The 23126-nt window shown below is 43.0% G+C and overlaps 1 protein-coding gene across 1 annotated transcript in view; it reads left to right on the top strand.

Annotated features, from left to right (window-relative positions):
* The window catches only part of LOC135456242 (formin-F-like), a 36174-nt gene that overhangs the window by 4114 nt on the left and 8934 nt on the right, over positions 1 to 23126 (top strand). The window contains exons 2-12 of the mRNA XM_064729989.1: positions 3309 to 3413; positions 4694 to 4780; positions 5629 to 5802; positions 7629 to 7777; positions 9521 to 9676; positions 11086 to 11488; positions 11990 to 12152; positions 14653 to 14764; positions 20245 to 20335; positions 20866 to 20952; positions 22525 to 22677. Coding sequence (XP_064586059.1) covers positions 3309 to 3413; positions 4694 to 4780; positions 5629 to 5802; positions 7629 to 7777; positions 9521 to 9676; positions 11086 to 11488; positions 11990 to 12152; positions 14653 to 14764; positions 20245 to 20335; positions 20866 to 20952; positions 22525 to 22677 — 1680 coding nt within the window. The remainder of the gene's footprint in view (positions 1 to 3308; positions 3414 to 4693; positions 4781 to 5628; positions 5803 to 7628; positions 7778 to 9520; positions 9677 to 11085; positions 11489 to 11989; positions 12153 to 14652; positions 14765 to 20244; positions 20336 to 20865; positions 20953 to 22524; positions 22678 to 23126) is intronic.

Raw genomic sequence — 23126 nt, 5'->3', positions numbered from 1 at the left:
TTCCCTTTTGGCAGCAGCTCTTTATGACCCTGTGCCTTCCCCAGGCTGTGAAATCCCAATCCTTCCCTTGGAAATCCCATTTTTTCCATTTTTACTCTCATTATCCCGATCTGGACCCATCCATCTCTTTTCTGGAGGCACGGAAATCTCCCCCCTATTCCAGCAGGATCCCCTGTCAGTGCTCAGCTCTCTGATTTCAGTGTTTTGCTGCTGTCTGGGATCTCCCCGAGGGAAATTTCCTTTTATTGCAGCAGCACCATGGTGGGAGCTGCTGTCACTTTGCAAGCTGCTCCAACTTCTGGGCTTTTTCTGCAAAAAATGTGGTTTTCAGCCAGTGCTTGTGAAGCTGGCAGCTCCTGCTGAACAGCCAGGGTTTTTTTTTCCCTTTTTCTGCTTGCTGAATTATAGATTATTGCTGCTCTCGTTTGTCAAGGCTGTTTGGAATTTGAATCCCCCTCGCAGTTCTTTCCGGCTGCCCATCAAAACCTGCAAATTTAATAAAAATAATCTCCAGTCCTTCAGCAGATCACAGTGTTCAAATAGCACAAAACTACAGCAGTCTCCTGTGCAAACACTCAGTTTATCCTGAATTTTCACAGTGAAATTACTTCCCAAGTGTCATTTCCTGGTGAGCTCTCAGGGCTGATGGAGCAGGAGGCTCCATGGTGGTGACTGAGGGAAAACCTGAAGTGTGAGACCCAGAAAGTGTCATTTTTTCAGAGAGAATTTTAAGAAACATTAAGGCTTTGAGATTCCTCAGTTTGGTGATATTTTCAATATTGAAAATAGTTAAAACTGTTGGTTTTGTGCTATGGACGCATCACTGGGCACCAGTTTATATCTTCATGGTTTTGAGAACTGTTCTTGGACATTTTCATGTTACAATCAATCACTCCATGCCTTTATACCAGTGAGAAATAAATTACAATAAAATATCTTTGGGCTCCTCCTGGAAGTGGCAGAATTTCCAATATTTTCAAGGAAATCAAGCTCCTGCTTGATGAATACTTTCCTTTTTGAATAAATATTGACAGATGCTATTCAGCCACATATGGATCTGCAAAAATAATGCAAAACATTATTACAGATGGATAATTTATTTGATGAATAGCAGCTCTGTTTGACAAATAATATCAGTCTGTCTCTAGGCTACAGGAGGTGGCATTGCCACATAAAAATGCCACATCAGTCACCTGGTTTGAGGTTTCATGGAAATTGAAACTGGAGATACCCCAGTCCTAGGGGAAAACCACTGCCCTGGAAATGCTTGGGAGCACTCAGAACATTTTGGGCCGAGTTCAAACCTGGTGAAAGTGAATAAATTAGGATAGGGAGGTTGATAACACCAAGCTGGAGCTTTAAGGGAATACAGATTGTGTCTGTTGTCTGAAAATCACGTAAGTGGCACATTCAGCGTGCAGGCAGGGTGCACTTCAGTCAGATTTATGCCTGTTGTTTCTGTTTTGCCAGATTTATGGTTGTTTCTAATTAATGGCCAGTCACAGTCAGCTGGCTCAGAGAGAGCCAACCCACAAACCTTTGCCATCATTCTTTCTTTCCTTTCTATTTTTAGCTTAGCCAGCCTTCTGGTGAAACCTTTTCTTCTATTCTTTTAGTATAGTTTTAATGTAATATATATCATAAAATAATAAATCAGCCTTCTGAAACATGGGGTCAGATCCTCACCTCTTCCCTCAGCATAAGACCCCTGTGGACACGGTCACAGGGTGGGATCAGAGGAACGAGAACAAAAAGCCACAAGTGGCTCTGATTTCTCTGGTGGCAGGGCAGGTCTGCAGGGTTGGATTTTCCCTTGGAGAAGCCCAGAGAGCTCAGGGGGTGCCCAGGAGCCAGAGCCAGCCTGTGACCCTCTGGGGCAGTGGGGTGCAGAGAGAGCAGCCAGAGGAGCACATCTGGTGTTTCACCCCTGAGCAGGGCCCCACGTGCTGGGTGCTCCTGATCAGGAACCGCTTGGATGATGTGGCTTTAACCACATCATTTTCCTTCATGGAGTCTTGGCAGATCTGGGATTTTTCCCAGTGATATTTCTACATGCAAACCCTCTATGGGTCCTTTTGGGTAAATGGGAGAGGCAGGAAGGCCCGGCAGGGGCCATGGCAGGGCAGAAATCTCCTCTCTCCCCACTAAACACATTTAATATCAGGCCCAAAACATAAAAACCTCACCTCTCCTTCCAGAGAATGTCTGGAGCCCCAGGCTCTTCCTTCAATTGTGAATTCTTTCAAAGCACTTGTGTGGCTGCGCTGAGTTTGGGGAGGGTGATGACAATTTAATCTGGTTTAAACAAGCTGCTGTAGCCTGGCAGGTAAGTGAGGGCATTATTAACACAATCTCGTGTATTTCCTTAATGTGCCTGCTTTGTAATAGAGGAATTTTGCCTCCCTCCCAACCCTCCTGGCCCCTTCCCAACCCTCCTGACCCCTTCCCAACCCTCCTGCCCTTCCCTTGCTCCTGCACAGCCTTGTCCACCTGGAGAGTTTGGGAAGAACCTTTGGAAACCCCTGGAATCTCTCCAGGTTGTGAAGTCATTCTCAGGGCACAGGGAACCACTTGGATCTTGGAGTCTGGATAAAAATTTTCCAATTTCCTGAGCTGTGCTGGTCAAACCTCCAGGCTCCTCCAAGCTCTGTCTCTGCTGAGGAGTGGCTGTCACACAGGCTCTGGCTCAAAGCAGGGTTGGTTTTTCCGCCCCCAAACCCCTGGCACTGCCTTGCTGCACTCAGCAGTGACACAAACTCCTGTGTGAGCTCATTGGCAGCTCAAGCTCCTGTTTTGGGGGGAGAAAAAGGGGAAGTGGAACTCTGGCTGTTCATGTGCTTCACTGAGTCCCTGCAGCAGCTGCAGCTCCCGGCACCAACAGCAGTTTGCCCCCTCTTCACCCTGAACATTTCAAATGCTCCTGGTTTTTCTTTCATGTTGTCCTGTGTGCAGGGCTTTGCACTCAGGATGAGGCAGGCTGCCATGCAAAATTGATGTTTGCACTTCTTGCCAGGGTTTCTAACTCAAAAGGGTTTCCCCCTGGCAGTTCTATCTCCAGATATTACCACCGCATCTCCTCAACTTGTAAAAGCCCCTGTATATTTGATGTCTTGTGGACTTTGACCAGGTTTCAAAGGGAGATTATATTTGCTGGGCAGGCTGTCAGTAGAATATAAAATATGAGTGAAATTGTAATTTTATGGCAGCTGCTGTGACTGTGTCATGAGCACTCTGTATCCTCACAGCCTGATGAAAAACCAGGCTCTAAAAACATTTGATTGACTTTATTTATTTTTTTCTTTCCCCAGTTAAGCCAGGAAAAAATCCTCAAAATCATGAACATGGTGAAAAACAAAGAAGTGAGCATTGAGGGAGCTCTGCATTTGGCACAGAAGGAGGGGTGTGCTGAAAAGGTGAGGCTGCTGCTTTGATGTGTCTGGAGATGTGTTCAGGTGTTCTGGAGAGCCCTGCTGAGTGAGGAGGTGTGTGCATTGCTCTCAGGGACACAATCCTGGTTTGGGGTCACAAAGAGCCCAGGTCCCACCTATTACAGCGACCTTAGACGGTCACTGTGGTGAGAGAAGGACGAGAATCTTGTTTCTTGATCAAAAGGCTGATTTATTGATATAGGATATATAATACATTATAACTATACTAAAAGGAAGAAAAAGAGAGGTTGCAGAGAGCAGCTATGCTAACAATAGAATAGAAGGAATGAATAACAAAGTTCTTTGCCCAGGGAATCTGTCCCTGAGCTGCTCCTGTGATTGGCCTTTAATGGTACACAAAGAAGATGAGCCAATCACAGGGACACCTGCTACATTTCACAACAGCTGATAACAATTGTTTACATTCTTCTTCTGGGGCCCTTTGCTTCCCAGAAGAAGGAGAAATCCCAAAGAAAGGATTTCTATGAAGAAATGTCTGTGACACCCACCCAGCAGGGCAGGTACAGCAGGCTGTGCTGCCCGTGCCCTGTGTGGTGGCTGCTCCATGGAAATGCTGGACTGGGGAGCTCAGACCCACACAAGGGTTGTTATTCCAAGGGTAGCAACAAATTCTGCATTAATAAATGTGGGGCAGAATCCCAGAATTGCAGAATTCCATTCTGGTTTGGGTTGGAAGGGACCTTAAAGCTCGTCCTGTTCCACCTCCCTGCACCTCCCACTGTCCCAAGCCCTGTCCAGCCTGGCCTGGAGCATTTCCAGGGATCCAGGGGCAGCCACAGCTGCTCTGGGCACCCTGTGCCCGCCCTCTCAGGAGGAATTCCTCCCAATATCCCATCCAACCCTCCTCAACTTCAGTGTGAAGCCATTCCCCGTGTGCTGTCCCTCCATCCCCTGTAAATCCCCTCTCCATCCTTCCTGCAGCTCCTCCAGGCCCTGCAAGGCTTCTCTCCTCCACCCTCAGAGCAAAGAATTCCTCCCCAAAATTCAACAAAACTCGCTCCCTGTCAGTGTGAATCCATTCCCTGTGCCCTGTCCCTTCCTTTGGGAATTATGTCCCTCTCCACCTTCATTAAGGTGATTAACAAAAGTCAGGAGGGATTTTCTTCTATCTCCACGTGGAATTCTCCTGCAGGGCTCCAGGGCTGTTTCTGCTCACAGAGATTTCACCTGAGCACAGCAGGATTTGGGTGGCCAAACGTTATCCCAGCGTGGGATGTGTTGCTGATTTCTGTTCTGTTTTCCAGGATCCCCAGGATTTGTTAACTGGGTCCCAATTTAACTTCATTATCTACAAATACAAACACTACCGCTGGCAGAAACGGATTCTGCAGGTAACCCTAAAAATTTGGTGCAGTTTATAAAAATATAGCAAAACTTCTGGCAACGCCACCTGATGGTGATTTCCTGCTTTCATGAAGTCAGGGACAAAAGTTTCATGTATTTTTTTCCTGGATTTCACTAAAACTTCTTGTAGTTTGGACAGCATTTGTTAATGAACAAGTCCAAATCATGCATGCTACAGGGTGGATTTTATTTACTACACCTTAACTGTACAAAATATAATTTTTCCAGCATTATCCACCATTTTTTGGAATGAAAAGATGATTTCTTTAGACATATAGTGGAAAAATGGAGAGACGTGTAGCAGATGTGGAAGTTATCAGTCTGGGAATCTGGATTAGTTTAATTTCAGTTCTCTAATTACCAGCAGCCTTCAAAAGTCAGAGATAATCTTGAGAAAGGTTCTGCTTTGCAGGTTCCCTGCTATAAACAGGACAGAGGGAAAGGCCACAGGTGTGGTGTGTACAAGTTTTAACTTTTAACTTAGAACTGCATTTCAGAGGCTGAAGGAGTGAGGAAATGGATGATTGGTTCTGCTGTTAGTTGGGGCTGAAGGGGAAGTTTCAGCACTGGCTTTTGAGACAAGGAGAATTTAAAAAGAAATAATATTCCAGGGTGATAAATTGATGCATATTCATCAAAAGAGATGTGTGGAAACACAGCTTACAAGGAATATCTGGGGTTTTTTGTCACTAAAACAAACATTGGGCAATATCTTGATGGTGGAATGTAATTTTTCAATTATATTTATTCCGCTCTTTTATCTAAACAAAATTGGGATTCTGCCTTTGCCTTTCAACAAAGATGTTCTCGGGTGATGCGGAATTTCCTCTTGCAGCTGGATTTCAGCAGCAGGACCATTTTCAACATCGAGAAGGGCACTATCAGGAAGCAGTTCCCTTTCTCCCAAGTGAGGGGCTGCGAGGACTCGGAGAGGAGGCGTTTCAGCATCCTGTTCCACGGCAGGCAGCACTACGAGCTGGAGGCTGTGTCCCTGGAGGACAAGAGGAAGGTGGGCTGGGGTTTGGGACAGCGCTGATGGGAATAACAGCGGGCATGGAGGCGCCCAGCAGGCACTGGGCAGGCAGGCAGGGCTGCAGTTCTATTCACAGAGAAAAGCAAGGCTCAGCTTCCCAAGGATATTTGGGATATTTGCTGGGAATCGCAGTGAGGAACCTCAGAGAAAGAAAAAAACAATTACAATCCCATATATATATATAAAAAATATTATATTATATGTAATATATTATAATAATATATAAAATTATATTTTATATATAATAACAAATAAAACTTTTATATATAATATATAACAGTATATGATAGACAAAATAATAATAGATATAATACATAATATATGTTATAATAATATATATAATATTTCTTTTCTAGAAAGAAAACAATTTTAATCTAATATTTGGTAATATATATATAGGTATATATTATAATAATATGTAAATAAGATATAATATATATAATATATAATATATGTCATAATAATATTATATAACATATAACATATAACATATAACATATAACATATAACATATAACATATAATATATAATATATAATATATAATATATAATATATAATATATAATATATAATATATATTTCTTTTCTAGAAAGAAAAAACAATTATTATCTCATATTTGTTAATATATATAATATTATATAATATGATATAGTATGATATGATATTATATGATATGATATAATATAATATAATATAATATAATATAATATAATATAATATAATATAATATAATATAATATAATATAATATAATATAATATAATATAAAGTATATATTGCTGCTCCTGTGTGTGTGCAAAAATAGAATGCAATATGGAGATTGTTTACCCAGAGTGATGGGGTTTTGTTTCCTTGGCCTGTCAGGGCCAAGCCCATCTCCAGACTGTGGGTCAGCAGGCAGCCACAAGATTCTGGGCAGTGGAGTTGAGTGCTTGTTCAGAGTCAGTTTAGATGTAGTGTAATATAATATAGAATAATGCAGTATAATAAAGTAATTAATTAGCTTTCTGATACCAATGGAGTACTCCTCATCATTCCTCTCTGCCACGGGGTCACTTTGAGTGCTGCAGGCAGTGCAGGACGGGTGGATTTGTTCTGTGGGACAGGGAGCAGAGGCAGGGCAGGAGGGTGGGTTTGTTGTGGTGGGACACAGAACAGCAGCAGGGTGGCTCGGGTGCAGCCTGGCCTGGGGGCTCTGGGGTCAGAGGGGCTGCAGAGCCAGCTCAGGTGAGCTGGGACAGCGGGGGCAGCTCTGCAGCCACAGCGTGGGGGGAACTGCTCTGGAGTGCTGGGACAGGCAAACAGAGCTGGGGGTGTGCTCAGCTCAGTCCTCATTGCAGCTTCCCAAGCACTTTTTGTTCTCTGGATAACACATTTCATAAAATGCCCGATTTTGAGGATGAATGAGGATTGTCCTCATGCTGAGAAAAGACCCAGTGGTTCATCTTTGAGCATTGTCTGAGATTTTCAGCTGAATCAATTGAGTGCTGCTTGGGCTTGAACTGAGCTGAACAGAAACTTTGTCCTGGACTGCTTTGTATGTGAATTTAAAACTTCTGGTTTACAGTAACCCCTTCAGAGTAAATTTATATTCTCCTTGGACTGACAGGTTTAGAATTGTGGGCATAAAACAAAATTGCAGTTAAAGAGTTTTGCATTATAGAAAGACCTGGATTATTTTATGTTGATTTACTTTACCCATGTGACTGTGGCTTTGTGCTTGTAAAATCCAGCTATTGATGTCTTATTCAAGGGAATTAGTGTGGAAAATATTTTTTTCTCTGCTGCCACTCATTATCTAGATAATCTACCTGCTGAGCAGAGTTATTCAGAGCAATTCTTACAAGAGACCTGTGGAGTCCTGGCCTGGGAGAGCTGCAGAATGTGATGTGATCCATGAAGGGCTGCTGGATTTGCAGGAGAACACCTTAACCTCCACTGAATGGGTGAAGTATGAGCTCTGGCTTTCCTTAAAACTTCTGATAGACGCATTTAGATTTGAATGTGCTGATAAGAACTTTATTATTTAGTTGTTTTTTAAATGCAAAGGTAGATGCCCAGTCTGCATGAGATGGAAGCACTGCAATGACCTGTCAGGGCAGGAGTGGTACCCAAAAAACCAAAGTTGTGATCTGGAGCCTGCTGGGAGCATTGGCAGCACAAATCTCTAATGGTGATGGTGCTCAGAACAAATTTGATGCTGGGACTTTGTTTCTCTCATGACTTTTCCCTCCATTCTCAGTAACCCAGTGGTTTTCCATGGTTTGCTCCCATTCTGCAAACAAACCTCAGACAGCTCCTAAAACACCTGGAAATTTCTTAAAACATCAAAGGAAAGAGAGAGAAAAAAATTCTGTCTAGCTAATGAAAAAAATTTCACATTGTAATTATCTGCACTGGATAATTATCTCAAAAGACTTCACACTTCACAGAAGTTTATTTTAATTGCTTTTAAAAGGCTGCCAGTGTATGTGTTGTAAACACTATCCTCCAGTGGGTCCAGGATTTGTTACCTTGCAACACTGAACAGGTTTGTTAACAAACAAAAATGGATTTCTATTTATCTTCAAACCCCTTGTTGTTTTCTTCTTGATATTAATCCTCTCTCTTCCTCCTTTTTTCTCTTTTTTTTGGTAAGTGATGGTGGGAGCACCTGGGGATCTGATTAAACCATAAGTCCCTGCTGGAAGAAAGGAGAGATCAATGGCACTGCCAGCTCCATTAAACAATTCTTATCGCTTTGACTGCTTGTATGGGAATTGATGCAATTTTTATTTTATGTTCAATTTGTTCTGGAGCAGCTATATTTACTTAAATTCTTCACAGAACACCTTAATCAACCAGCCACACCTGGAAGAGAGAGGGAGGAGTTTTGTAGAACTGCCAGAATGATAAAGAAAGACAGAAACCCTGCAGAAAAAAGGAGAAGGCAAAATGTTAAATAAGAATAAACCCACAGTAAAGCCCAAACTCTTTGGAAAGAGCAGGGCAGAATTCCAGAGGAGAGGCTGAAGCACAGGACTCTGCTGGAATGGAAGCTCTGTGTGCTCAGGCCATTTATTCCAGGATTAATTATAATTTAAAGAGCTTTTCCCCAAATTTTGGCAGAGTCACTGCTGCTGGAAGCTCTAATGAGCAGAATATTTTAACCCATTCCTCCCTGGGAATGAGAAATTCCAGGGTGAGCTGCCATGGAGTAACAGGATTTTCAGGAGAGGGAGATTGGGCTGGATGATGGGGAACTGAATCTGGTGATTTGTTCGTAGCTTGGTGGAGTGAAATCTGTGAGACACACAAACCCTGGAGCCTTAAGCACTGCTCAGTCACAGGTGGATTCCTGTAAAGCTCAGAGTCCCAAAGATCCACTACCCCAAATAAACAAAAGGAGTAAATGGAGAGGGAGGGACAGAGCATGGCTGAAAAATTAACAGGACTTGGGTCATTCTGAATTGATGGTCAGATTTAATTCTAGCTCTCACTGGGCATGGCAGGCTGTTCAGATTTTATGCCACACTTTGTTTGGTGTCAGATGAAAGCAAGCAACTCTCAGATAAGAGCAGCTCACAGATTTGACGCTCTGCTGTTGATATTTGTGACTGTTCCATGGAGGATGCTGTAAGAACGTGGAGATTTATCGCCGTGGGCTGTGTGAAGGGCACACCAATGAGCCGTGTGTGCATCCCCTGTCCCCCAGGTGCCTGGCAGAGCTGCGGGAGGGAGAGCTGACCCTGTACAGCCTGGGGCACAGGAGCCCTGCAGCCACCATTGCCCTGGCAGCCGGGAGCCTGGCGCTCGGCCGGGACAGCGCCGGCAGCTCCTTCTCCCTGCAAACCGGGCACCGCCGCTACCTGTGAGTACAACTGCTCATTAAACATCTGGCAAAGCACAGCTGGGGCTGCAGGGCTCTCCACGGAGAAAAGCAGGGCGCCGCTTCCCATGGATGTTTGCCGGGAATCGCAGAGAGGAACCTCAGAGAAAGAAAAAAGCAATTTTAATTTCATTGTTTGCGCCAAAGTAGAATGCAACATGGAGGTTGTTCACCCAGAGTGATGGGGTTTTGTTTCTTTGAGCAATCTCTGCCAGCTGTGTCCTGTCAGTAAGGAGACAGTCATGAGATCTGGTTGGGTTGAGTAGATTCAGTTTAGATGTAGTGTGATATAATATAGAATACTATAGTATAATTCTTATCTCATATTTGGTAACACATATATGTATTTTATATATATATTTATTTATATTTATATTTATATATATAAATTAATATATATATATATTTATTATATATATTATATATATTTATTTATATTTATATTTATATTTATATTTATATTTATATTTATATGGTATTATACATATAATTCTTATTTTTATATAGTATTATATATACTATGTAATTATGGTATTATTATATATAGTATCTATTATATATAATATAATAGTATTATAATATATTACATGTATAGTATTATATATTATATTATATTATATTATATTATATTATATTATATTATATTATATTATAATAGTATTATATATATAATATAATAAAATATAGTTTAGATATAGTGTAATATAATATAGAATAATATAGTATAATTCTTATATATACTCATATATATACTTATATATACTTATATAAAATATATACTTATAAATATATATATACTTATATAATATATATATACTTATATAAAGTATATACTTATATATATAATTCTTATATATACTCATATTTGGTAATACATATATTTATATGATTATATATATAAAATATAATATTGGGTATATATTGCTGCTCCTGTGTTGGTGCCAACATAGAATGCAATGTGGAGATTGCTCACTCAGAGTGATGGGGTTTTGTTTCCTTGGCCTGTCAGGGCCAAGCTCATCTCCAGACTGTTGGTCAGCAGACAGCCACAAGATTCTGGGCAGTGGAGTTGAGTGCTTGTGCAAATTCAGTTTACATGTAGTGTAGTATAATATAGAATAATGCAGTATAATAAAGTAATTAATTAGCTTTCTGATACCGATGGAGCCCTCCTCATCATTCCTCCCTGCCATGGAGGTTGCTGTGAATCCTCTACAGAGGTGCTGCACGCAGGCTCAGGCAGCAGAGTAAAAGAATATTCCTGGAGGAATGAGGCCACCAGAATCACCTGGATTATTACCCTGTGCTGGGCAGGATGCTGCTCACTCCTGCCGCTGTTTCTGGGTGATTTTTTACTCCTGCCGCTGTTTCTGGATGATTTCCCGTTGCAGGCTGCGGGTCCCGCCGAGCGTGCAGAGCCGCAGCCCCGATGTGGCCGGCCGGCTGCTCCGGGAGTGGCTGTCGCTGCTGGAGCGGCACTGCCAGCCCGGCGGCGCTGCCGCCCTGCCCCCGGAGGGCTCTGCGGGATGCAGCATCCCCGAGGCTGACTACGAGGAGTTCGCGGTGCCTCTGAGCGAGCAGAGAGAGGAGAGCGCCCGTTTTGGTGGGGATTCTGCAAGGAGCAGCCCGAGCAAGCCTGCAGAGGGACAGGCAGCCCCTGCAGCAGCGCTGCCACCTGCCCTGGGCAGGGCTCAGGTGCCACCAGCCCCACCTGCCCTGCCACAGCCCTGCAGTGCCCCTCCAGCAGCCAAGAGAACCAAGGCCTTCCACTGGGACCTCGTTCCTGGGGACAAGGTGAGGATGAAACTGAGGGCAGCTGGTTTTTTAAACCAGTTTTTTAAACCTGTCGCCCTGGTTTTTTAAGATTTTCTCAGCCTTCTGATGTTGACATTCCTGTAGCCAACTTTCTCACACGCTTTCTGTAAATAACTCATTGTTTTGCATTCTTTTATAGAAGAAGAGAAATCTGATAGGCTGTTGGTCTGTCCGGTGTCATTGGAGAGGTGGCACTGTCACCCTCCAATCTAACGGTCACTTTTGGAAAACTATAAATGTTGGAGTCAGAAAATAAACTTCCCTTTTTTCTTCACCTTGAGAACAGCAGTGTGTGCTTGTGTTCTTTCATGTCCTATAGGGACAGGCAGCTGTTAAAGGGAAAAAACCTAAATATTGTGGCCATGTGACACGGGGAGTTACAGGAATGCAGCTGTGCCACAAAATGACCTGGATGCCCGGAACAAAGATCCTCTGTTCTCCTGGCTTGCTGCTTACCCTGTGTCCCTCCTGTATTTTTAGATCCAAAAATCTGTCTGGGCATCGTGTGACCCGTGCAAGAGGAAAATCGACGTGTGCAGGCTGTGTGAGCAGTTCCAGATCCAGGACACAGCGGTGCTTCTGGGCAGCGAGCCTCCGGTGAACCAGCACATCCTGCTGGACAGAAAAGTTGCACACAACTTCAGTGAGTGGATCCACAGCAGGGGCTGTGAGCTCTCTCTGGGAGCTGGGCTGAGCCCTGCCTGCATTTGCTGTTTGTGCTTTCTGCCGCTCACGGGCAGTGATTGAGGCTGGGTGGAAATCCTCTTTTCATTCAGTGCTTCTCTCTTCGTACAAGACCCCAGGGCTCAGCTGCTCCAAAGGGGCTCTTGTGCTGTAGAGATAAACCCCCAAGCTGATTTTTTAATCCAAACCTGGCTGTGCCACTGAGCTGGTGTGACCGTGTTCACAGGGGTTTTGGGTTGAGGGAAGAGATGAGGAGCTGTCTCCATGTTTCAGAAGGCTGATTTATTCTTTTATTATATATATTATATTAAAACTGTACTAAAAGAATAGAAGAAAAGGTTTCATCAGAAGGCCAGCGAAGAATAGAATAGCAAAGAATGCTAACAAAGGTTTGTGTCTCGGCTCTCTGTCCGAGCCAGCTGACTGTGATTGGCCATTAATTAGAAAAAACCACACAAGACCAATCACAGATGCACCTGTTGCATTCCACAGCAGCAGATAATCAATGTTCACATTTTGTTCCTAATTCCTCTCAGCTTCTCAGGAGGAAAAATCCTAAAGAAAAGATTTTTCATAAAAGATGTCTGTGACAAGCTGTGAGCTGCTGTCTTGGGGCAGATGTGTGAAGCCATCCTCAACACCTGTGGTGTCAATTTAAGCCTCTGACTGCAAAGGCTTTTCCAATGTAATGGGCTGCAATGTTGGAGATTTTTTCAGAAATGGCTTGGAAGGCAGCTGTGGGGGACAGGTTCTCACAGCCTGTTTCTGTAAACAGCAGAAGTTCTCAGGTTGTTTTTAATTACAAGTAAATGTGACAAACATGAAGACCTTGAGAACCTTGCATACCAGAGTTCTCAGGCAGCTTTCTCATAACAAGTAGATATTCTATCTTTGGCTGTTTTGGGAAAGCAAAAATAATTTTGAGAACCCAAATCTTGGTATTGGAAACATAAGGAGGAGTTGGTTTGTTATCTCTGACCTATTGTGAGCTCGGGTTTGCAATATGCATGAACTTAATTAACACGGTTATAAAAAGTGATTGATGGAGTGAATAAACGGAGTCGATGCTGATCAACAAGGATAGGTCTTCTCCCTCCATCTTCAATACTGCAAAGCCCCCAGGAGCAGGCTGGGCGGCAGAACCTGCAGTGCTGAGCTGCACTGGGGTCAAGGATCCCGTGCAGGGGCTGGGTTTGGGTGAGGAGCCTTTGGGGCAGCTCCAGGCAGGAATTCTTGGCTTTTCCCAGTCCGAGAGCTCAGCATCCTGTTCCTGGGCACAACCCGTTGCTCTCCTCCTTCAGGTGAGATTCCACCCAAAGCCTGACCTGGAACAGCCTTTCAGAGCTAATGAGGCAGCTCAACGCCCACCCCTAACAGGATATTGTAAAGCTCTTTCATTCCCTTGATGAGAAGTGGTGGATGTTAAAGGAGCAGCAGTAATTGTTCTTCAAAGAGCACTCTGGTTTCTGCTACAAAGATGCCTCTCCTAAAAATTTCTATAACCTGGAGATGCTTTAAGATGGTTACATGTGTAAAGAATTTGGGGCAGTCAATTCTGAAGTTTTAATGATTTCATCTTGATTAATATGAATAAGAAAAATAATGTATTTTGGAGAGCATGTAAAGTTTTAATTGGGACATGTAAATGGAGATAACTCAGAATTGTTGCATCCCTTGACTAACAATTTGAAGGGTTAAAAGGAAGAGTGATGGCAAAGTGCTGTTGCAGATAAAAGAATCTTGTAATAGCACTTTTATCTACTAAATTATTGCAGTTTCTTTGAGGAAATGTCTTTCTTTTGCTTTGCAAATAGCACAATTCCTCCTTTTGATCCTGTTCCTCTCGCAGCGTTTTTCACAGAGATGTTCTACATCCCTTTCTTAATCTTATCCTCATCAGTGAGAGTTTTGGCATATCCTTATTATAATGGACAGTACTCAGATCAAAAGTTAATTTGATCCTGAGAATTCTGATTAATCTTCCTGCAAGTGCTGCAAACCACAGTCCTTAAATTAATGAATAAAACCATGAAGCTTGAAAATGCCAGTAGGTTCAAAATTCTGGAGATTTTGAGTGGAACACCAGAGGAAAATGAGAATTCTGAGACATTTCCATACTAAATTCAAGGCCAGGAGAAAATATAAATTAAAATTAAGTTCTTTAGTGGATTATTGTTGAAAAAAGAAATTCCTGCCACACAGGGAGCAGGTATCAGTAAGAGACAAGAAAATCATCCTGAGATTTGTTTTTTCGTGATGACTGCTCTGTAAATTTAAAGAAAATATGAAGACTGAGATTTTGCCGTATAATAGCAGCTGCTAAATATTTTATATTCTGGTTTTTTGGGTTTTTTTTTTCTTTCTTTTTTTAATTCTGCTAAGTATAGGTAAGATACTTCAGTGATTTCCCTTCCCTTCAGCATTTCCTTCCAATTAACCCCAGAATCCTTTTTCTCCAGACATTTTCCTTAAAAGTTTCCGTGTAAAACCAAGCGAGCTGAAGGACAAACTCTTCATCATCCACGAGGAGAGTGGGGGGCTCACAGATGAGCAGATTACAGCACTGAGAAGGTAATTTTGGGGGAAATTGTCTGGGTTTGGGGCCTTTTGGAGAAGGCAGAATATTCTGCAAATGAAGGGAAGTTTGGAAAGTTGGTTTGGAGAGGGGGAAGGCAGACAAGAGTTAAAGGAGGTTTGTGGGATATTGGGAATATTTGTGTGGCAGGGATTGGGATTTGAAGCAGAGTGGAGATTTCTGTAGCTGGACAGATTTCAGTGCAAGCAAACGATTGGTGTGTGAAATTCACTGGAATTTATCTTTTTGGATAGTTTGAGATGTAGAAAGAAAGGAAAGAAGTGGGATCCTGGAGTGGGATCTGTTCCAGATCCCCATGTGATACTTGGGCCATTTTAATAAACATTTTTACCTGCAGAAGCTTGGTGTGAAACTCCTTGTAACTAAGGGTCCTGTAACTAAGGGCATTGTGACCTTCTGAGCCATCCCTTGGCAATGTGAGCTGAACTCACCCTTCCTACCTGAGTAGAAAATAAGAAAAATAAACAGCATCATCAAAAATCAACTCCAAAGTCCCATCTCAAATTCCTTCCAAAACTCCCCACAGTGAATTATCACACTCAGGATTCAGTCCTGGCACTGCAGGCTCAGTCCAGGATCTCCAGGCTGCTGAAACTGCTGTGGCATCACTGATTTATGGCCCCTGGGCTCTTTGCCATCAGACAATAATAATAATAATAATAATGATGGCAATGAAGCTTGAAATATCATATTTTTTTTTCCTTGAAGTCTTTCTTTGATGGCAATAGTGCTGAGGGAATATTCCCAGCAGTGGAATGTGTAAGGGATATCGATTGTTGTCTTGCTCTGTGCTGTATAATTTCAAGGATTCAAACCATGCTATCTGCCTTCAAGGGTTCTGTCCCTGGGATTGTTGTTTACTGCCAAAATCGATGAATCTTGCATTGAAAGGAAACTGAATTTTTTTCCACCCCATGAGTTTTGAGTGTAAAGTTGGGATTTGTCTCAAAATGAGATCTTGGATTATTCCCAAGGCACTGGGGAGTGGCAGGAGCAGGAATGCTCCTGGAGCATCACCACCCCAGGTTTCCCTGGCACCAGGCTCTGTGGTGGGCTGGCACAGCACAAGGAGGGCACTCAGCACTTGTGGAGAGCTCCCACTCAGTTCTGGTGTCCCAGGGCAAATTCCACCTCTGGGAACTGTGGCCTCCAGTTCATTGGGAACCTGTGGGCAGGACAGAGTCCAAACAGGACAGGACAGGGCTGGAAAATTGCTCTCAGTGCAAATTGTACCTGTCAGGATGTCTGAGCCAGGGCACAGTGTCGAAATCCTACCACTGGAGAGTGAAAAATACTTAAGGATGTCAAAATCCTTTTATTGGAGTGATGCCTTGAGAGGCTGAGGTAGAGCAGAAACCGGACAGAGCTACAGAATAAAGCAGGGATTTATCCAAAGCATCTCCTCCATGGATGCACCTTGGGCAGCACCAGAGCCCAGCCAGGGCTGCACCCAAGATGAACCAAAATGGCCCCAAAATGCACGAGGGGCACGGGCTCTGTCCCTGGGATCAGTTCTGCTCCATTTGCACCTTGCAGTTCATTGTCCCATCCCAGCTTTAGCCCATCCAGTCCCATCCTTGTTTTTCTCTCTCCAGCCCACGGGGTTTGTGCTCTGGGCTGAGATTTGGGTCATTTGTCCTTGGTGCCCAGCTGGAGCAGGAATTGCTTTGTCTCCCTGCTCTGTGCACAGAGCTCAGCATCCCTGATGTGAGCCCAGACCCACACACTAAAGCAGCACAGAATGTGAAAATATAAAAGTTAAACCTGAGGCAGAGGAAAAAAATACTTAAAGTTGTCAAAATCCTACTGTTGGAGAGTGAAAAATACTTAAAGCCAAAATTCCATTTTCAAGGCAGTGTGTCCTGCTCGTGCATCCAATGGAAGTGGTGGGATATCATTGGGAATTTCAAGAATGAATTTGATACAGAAACCTCTCCACCTCTGGATGATTCTTTATCCTCATGTCTTACCAGCAAAGCACTCCATGTCTCTCTAAACTTAATTTTTTTTTTTTTCCAGAGAAATGGGAATCCTTTTCATTGTGCAAATTCCATTAGAGCTGCATTCACGTACAAAGATATTTATGGAATGCATGCACGTGGTTTTGTGCCTCCTTTCTCATGGCTCCCATTGTTTAATGCTTTAAGCTTTAAACCTTCCAGATAATCTGTTATTTCCATTTTCTATGCATAATGCAGCTAAAGAATTTTATGGGGTATCAGACTTGTGATTAAATGAAGATGTTTTCTGTCACCTTTTAAAATATGTTCTATGAATTTGCTTAAAAGCTCAAACTATTTTTAATGATGAGTAAACACCCTTTCATTTGCCAACAGCTAACTTGTTTTTGAATGAAAATTCATTTTTTTCCTTGATGGTAAAGTGGGCTGAAAGGATTACATTTTCATCTGCTACAAACTAGAGTTCATTCAAACCCCCAGCAATTTTACAATTGAAATGTCATATTAATTATTGACAACAGTAAAATAAATCTTGGTGTTTGTCCTGTGCTTAACATGCTAAAATACTTGCTTTTCTCCATCTTTGACTAAATTCCCTGATTTTTACTGGAAATGTGTAGCTCTGCCCATGAATGTTTAATCACTCCTGCTGCAAATTTAGAAGTTTGTTTTAAGAGAAAGAAGAGAGAGGAGACCTGAATACTTATTTCAGCATTTTTACACTGCTCACATGCAGAGCTGTGCCATGGGTTTGGTTTTTCTGAAGAAAAGCTCTGAATTCCCCCTGTGGTGGCTCACACAGGCAGGCACATCTCCGAAGGAAGATGTGCTTGTTTTTTCCAAGAGGAGGCATATCTGAAAACATCAATCTTCTCAAATTCTGTGGCCCTGGAGGATGTTCTGTGACCCTGTGGGGAAGCTGTGGGTCTGTGCTTTGTGCTGTCGCTGCTTCAGCAATGAAAAACCCTGTAAAAATCAAGGTTTTTGATTTAATTCTGCTAACCCCAGGCTGGGGTGGTTGGGGTGGCTGTGCAGGGCCAGGAGGGACAGGATGGTCCTTGTGGGTCCTTTCTGCCCAGAATATTCTGTGATTCTGTGATAACAGAGATGATAACAGAGATGATCCTGGTGGGTCTTTCCAGCCCAGAATATTCTGTGATTCTGTGATAACATCTTTGATAACAGAAATGATCCTGTGGGTCTCTTTTAGCCCAGAATATTCTGTGATAACGGAGATGATCCTTGTAGGTCCCTTTCCAGCCCAGAACTGTGATTCTTGATAACATCTTGATAACAGAAATGATCCTGTGGGTCTTTTCAGCCCAGAATATTCTGTGATTCTGTGTAACGAGATGATCCTTGTAGGTCCCTTTCCAGCCCAGAATATTCAGTATCTTGAAAAACAAAGATGATCTTGTGGGTCCTTCAGCCCAGAATATTCTGAGTTGTGAGATAACAGAGATGATCCTTGTAGGTCCCTTTCCAGCCCAGTAATAATTCAGTTATTCTTTGATAACAAAGATGATCCTTGTGAGTCTTTCCAGCCCAGGATATTCTTTGATAACAAAGATGATCTTTGTGGGTCCCTTTTAGCCCAGAATATTCTGAGATTATGAGATAACAGAGATGATCCTTGTGGGTCCTTCCAGCCCAGGATATTCTGTGATAACAGAGATGGTCCTTGTGGGTCCCTTTTAGCCCAGAATATTCTGTGATTATGAATTAAGAGTTGATCCTTGTGGGCCTTCCAGCCCTGGATATTCTGTGATTCTGTGATAACATCTTTGATAACAGAAATGATCCTGTGGGTCTCTTTTAGCCCAGAATATTCTGTGATTATGAATTAACCAAGATGATCTTTGTGGGTCCTTCCAGCCCAGAATATTCTCTGATAACAGAGATGATCCTGTGGGTCCTTCCAGCCCAGAATATTTTGAGATTATGAATTAACAGAGATGATCCTTGTAGGTCCCTTTCCAGCCCAGTAATAATTCAGTTATTCTTTGATAACAGAGATGATCCTTGTGAGTCTTTCCAGCCCAGAATATTCTGAGATTATGAGATAACAGAGATGATCCTTGTAGGTTCTTCCAGCCCAGTAATAATTCAGTTATTCTTTGATAACAGAGATGATCCTTGTGGGTCTTTCCAGCCCAGGATATTCTTTGATAACAGAGATGATCTTTGTGGGTCCTTCCAGCCCACAATATTCTGTGATTATGAGATAACAGAGATGATCCTTGTAGGTCCCTTCCAGCCCAGGATATTCTGTGATAACAGAGATGGTCCTTGTGGGTCCCTTTTAGCCCAGAATATTCTGTGATTATGAATTAGCAGAGTTGATCCTTGTGGGCCTTCCAGCCCTGGATATTCTGTGATTCTGTGATAACAGAGATGATCCCGGTGGGTCTTTCCAGCCCAGAATATTCTGTGATTCTGTGATAACATCTTTGATAACAGAAATGATCCTGTGGGTCCCTTTTAGCCCAGAATATTCTGTGATTATGAATTAACCAAGATGATCCTTGTGGGTCTTTCCAGCCCAGAATATTTTGAGATTATGAATTAACAGAGATGATCCTTGTGGGTCCCTTTTAGCCCAGAATATTCTGTGATTCTGTGATAACGGAGATGATCCTTGTAGGTTCTTCCAGCCCAGTAATAATTCAGTTATTCTTTGATAACAGAGATGATCCTTGTGAGTCCTTCCAGCCCAGAATATTCTGAGATTGTGAGATAACAGAGATGATCCTTGTAGGTCCCTTCCAGCCCAGTAATAATTCAGTTATTCTTTGATAACAAAGATGATCCTTGTGGGTCTTTCCAGCCCAGGATATTCTTTGATAACAAAGATGATCTTTGTGGGCACTTCCAGCCCAGAATATTCTGAGATTATGAATTAACAGAGATGGTCCTTGTGGGTCCCTTCCAGCCCAGGATATTCTGTGATAACAGAGATGGTCCTTGTGGGTTCCTTTTAGCCCAGAATATTCTGTGATTATGAATTAACAGAGTTGATCCTTGTGGGCCTTCCAGCCCTGGATATTCTGTGATTCTGTGATAATATCTTTGATAACAGAGATGATCCTGTGGGTCTTTTCAGACCAGGATATTCTGTGATTTATGAATTAACGGAGATAAGAAAGGGTCCAACCTCTTTGGAAATCAGGGCCTGAACTCCTCTGTCTCATGGTTTCACCTTTTCTAAATTATTCTGTCATTTTAAAGCCTCTGAATATCTGCAGGTGGGCATTCTGGCTGTTTTCAAGCTTTATCTACATGGAATAATTTCCAGATATCCAGAGCTATCTGCAGATCACTTTTGCTTTTGCTTCCCATCTCCCAGGTGGTTCCAATGCCTCCAAAGGACAAGCAGTAAATATGAAACACACAAACCACACAAAATGCAGGCGATTCCAGGGCAAGGAATGGCAGAATTATTTTATCAGAATACAGAATGAAGAGGATCCTTAATTTTAATTTTCTCCTTACAGATACTTGCCCACACCCAAAGATGCAGAGAGGTACCTGTCCTTCAAGGGGACGTGCTCAGAGCTGCACGTGGTTGACCAGTTCATGTTGGAGGTGAGGAGTTTCTATATTAAAAGACACCACATCCTATTTTTAGGGCACTCTCCAAGCTGAAACCACTGCAAGAAGCTGTTGTTTAGCATTTAAATTTACAATGTCGCCCAGAATCAGTATAAAAGGATTATTCTGATGAAGACCTGGGATAACAAAAAGAGAACTATGGATCCCTTTGTGTCTCCAAGTCACACTCCCTCCTCTTCCTACAGAGTATTTATCCTGACCCAGATCTAGATTCCCAAAATCTAGAAGCCATAATCTATAAAATTATAGGTATTTAATGATTTTTGCTCACAGGAAAGGATTGCAATGGATTTTAATCATGTCTGCCCAGGAGCACACAGCGAATCTGCAGGTTTGTGCCAGAGTGTATCCACAGAGTCAAGGCCCAGAATAAAATTAATAAATGAGCACAGAAATTAGGCAAACATTGGCACAGCTGAATTGCTCAGTAAATAATGAAAGGAATTTGCATGTTTTTGGTATGAATGTGAGTTTTTGTGCTGGTTCTGCTCAATTGTGTGCAGATGTGTAAAATCCCCCAGCTGGGCCAGAGGCTGGATCTGCTGCTCAGCGTCCGTGAGCTGCCCGAGAGCATCAGAGACCTGGAGCCTGTGAGTACAGGGCCTGTCCTGGGGTGTTTGTGATCCTGGCAGCTTGATAAGGGAGGCCCAAATCACCTCAGTGCAGATTTCAAGGCTCTCTAGTTTGGGAGGATTATTTTTGGGGTTTTTTTTCCACTTATGTGTTTAATATCATCCTTATTCCACCAAGGTTCAGGACAATGGGCATGGCAGTAGAAAATAGACTTCCACAAAGAGAGAGAGAAAAGAACAGGAAAAGATTTTCAACATTTTATCTGGAGTTAATAAACTTTCCTCCTTCTTTGGATAAGCCAGAAATGAATTTCACCATTAAAATTCAATTCCCTTCATGGGGAGGTTCTGGCCCCATGAGCTGAAAGAACCAGTCTAAGGCAAGGAGGAATTTAATTTGACAAATCTCCCAGAGATTTATTATTTCCTGCAGACTGGAGGAGCTGCTCCCCCTGAGGATCACAGCTCTGGGCTGGGATTTTTGGGAGCCAGAGCTCCAGCCCCTCTCTGCCTTTCCCCAGTATGACCCAGACAAACCAGTGCCAGCCTCACGATGGACCCTGCTGCTCCAAACCCTGCCTTACCTGCCGGGTTCTGTCCATGCTTTCATTCACAACAAGCATTTCCACACCACCAAAACGTTTCAGAGGTTTTGCCCTCGTTCTGCACGGGGATGAAAACAAAATGTAGAATTTCTGTGAGACCAAGTTGTCGTCCTTTGGCTGTCTGTGATTGAAAGCACAGCAGCAGTGAGGGGAGCTCAGGAGAGGGGCAGATGGAAAGCACAGGGGAGGCGCAGACATTCCTGACCCTGCACCTTTGCTGTCCTCCACTGAAGCCCAGTATTGAATTTTTGAAGTTATTCCACGCACTGTTTGCTTTGATGGATATTTAATGTTCACTGAAGAGCTAATTAGTGGCTAAGTGTGCTCTTATTCATGCTAGCACGTATTTTTAAAGCCAGAATATACACCTGAAATCCTAAGGGACAATGTGAATTTTGGCTTTCGGCACCCTCTGGCCCTGAGCTGGGCTTTAAATGCTTTAGCAACAGCTTTCAGTGCACCCAAGTGCTTCACCCTCTCCCTGTTTTTAAATTTCTGTGTTGGTGACTGATGAAAAGAGGTGTGGTGCTAAAAAATACAGATTTTTAAACTCAAAACAAAATCCCCTTCTATGCTTTAACCCCTAGAAGGGAGGTGGCTTTTCCCTGGGAAAACTGAATTATACTGAGTTTGAGCACAGGAAATTATTATTATTATTCTTCCTTGTGGGGAAACTGTGCTGAGAATTCTGATAAGAGCACGGAGCTGGTGCAAATGGAAGGGAGGGAGGTGAGGGATGGAGCTCCAGGCTCGGCTTCCCCTGAAATTTGGGCAGAGCCCTTTTTGTGCATGGTTGTTGTGGCAGGGCTGCTTTGGCAGCCAGGGAGGATGGGGATCCTTTTGGTGGGGCTGTGCCAGCCCAGCTCTGTCCTGGGGGGTTTGGCCCTGCAGAAAATCCCTGGGGGATTGGGGCAGGGAGGGAAGGGCAGAACCCACGGGTTCATCCCCGTTTTCAGCCTGGCTGAGGGAGCTCTGTGTGTTCCAGCTGATCACCCAGAACATCCAAGCCAGCAAGCAGCTGCAGTCCAGCCCCAAGTTTGTGGCTGTCCTGGAGTACATTTTAGCCATGGGGAACCACCTGAATGAAAAAGCTGGGAAGGAGGTGGCCAGAGGGTTCCGACTGTCCTCTCTGGCCAAGGTGAGTAAATATCTCCTTGTCATTAAAGCCACCCTGTCCTAAGGTTTGCCAGCATTAATATGCTAACAAATATTAGCATATTAATGCTACTAAATAATAAATGTAATTATTTTCAGTGTGGAGAGAGGTAATAATTCCTAGTGAGGAGCTCACATTTTACCACCTGGCTTTGGTTACAAACTGCTGCTGAAGTCATCCTGTCCTAGGGTTGCTAGCATTAATATGTTAATATTTGTTAGCATATTAATGCTACTAAATAATAAATGTAATTATTTTCAGTGTGGAGAGAGGTAATAATTCCTAATGAGGAGCTCGCATTTTACCACCTGGTTTGGTTCCAAGCTGCTGCTGAACCCTGAATCCTCTGGTGCCTGTGATCACAAGCTGTGTCCCCCCCTTCATGCAGCAGCTCTGCCTTTGTGCTGCTGAATAAATAAATAAAAACTGTG

Source organism: Zonotrichia leucophrys, chromosome 20 (assembly GCF_028769735.1).
Source record: "Zonotrichia leucophrys gambelii isolate GWCS_2022_RI chromosome 20, RI_Zleu_2.0, whole genome shotgun sequence".
Taxonomy (NCBI): domain Eukaryota; kingdom Metazoa; phylum Chordata; class Aves; order Passeriformes; family Passerellidae; genus Zonotrichia; species Zonotrichia leucophrys.
Note: the sequence above shows the minus strand (reverse complement) of the source record. Positions and strands in the feature narration are given on the sequence as shown.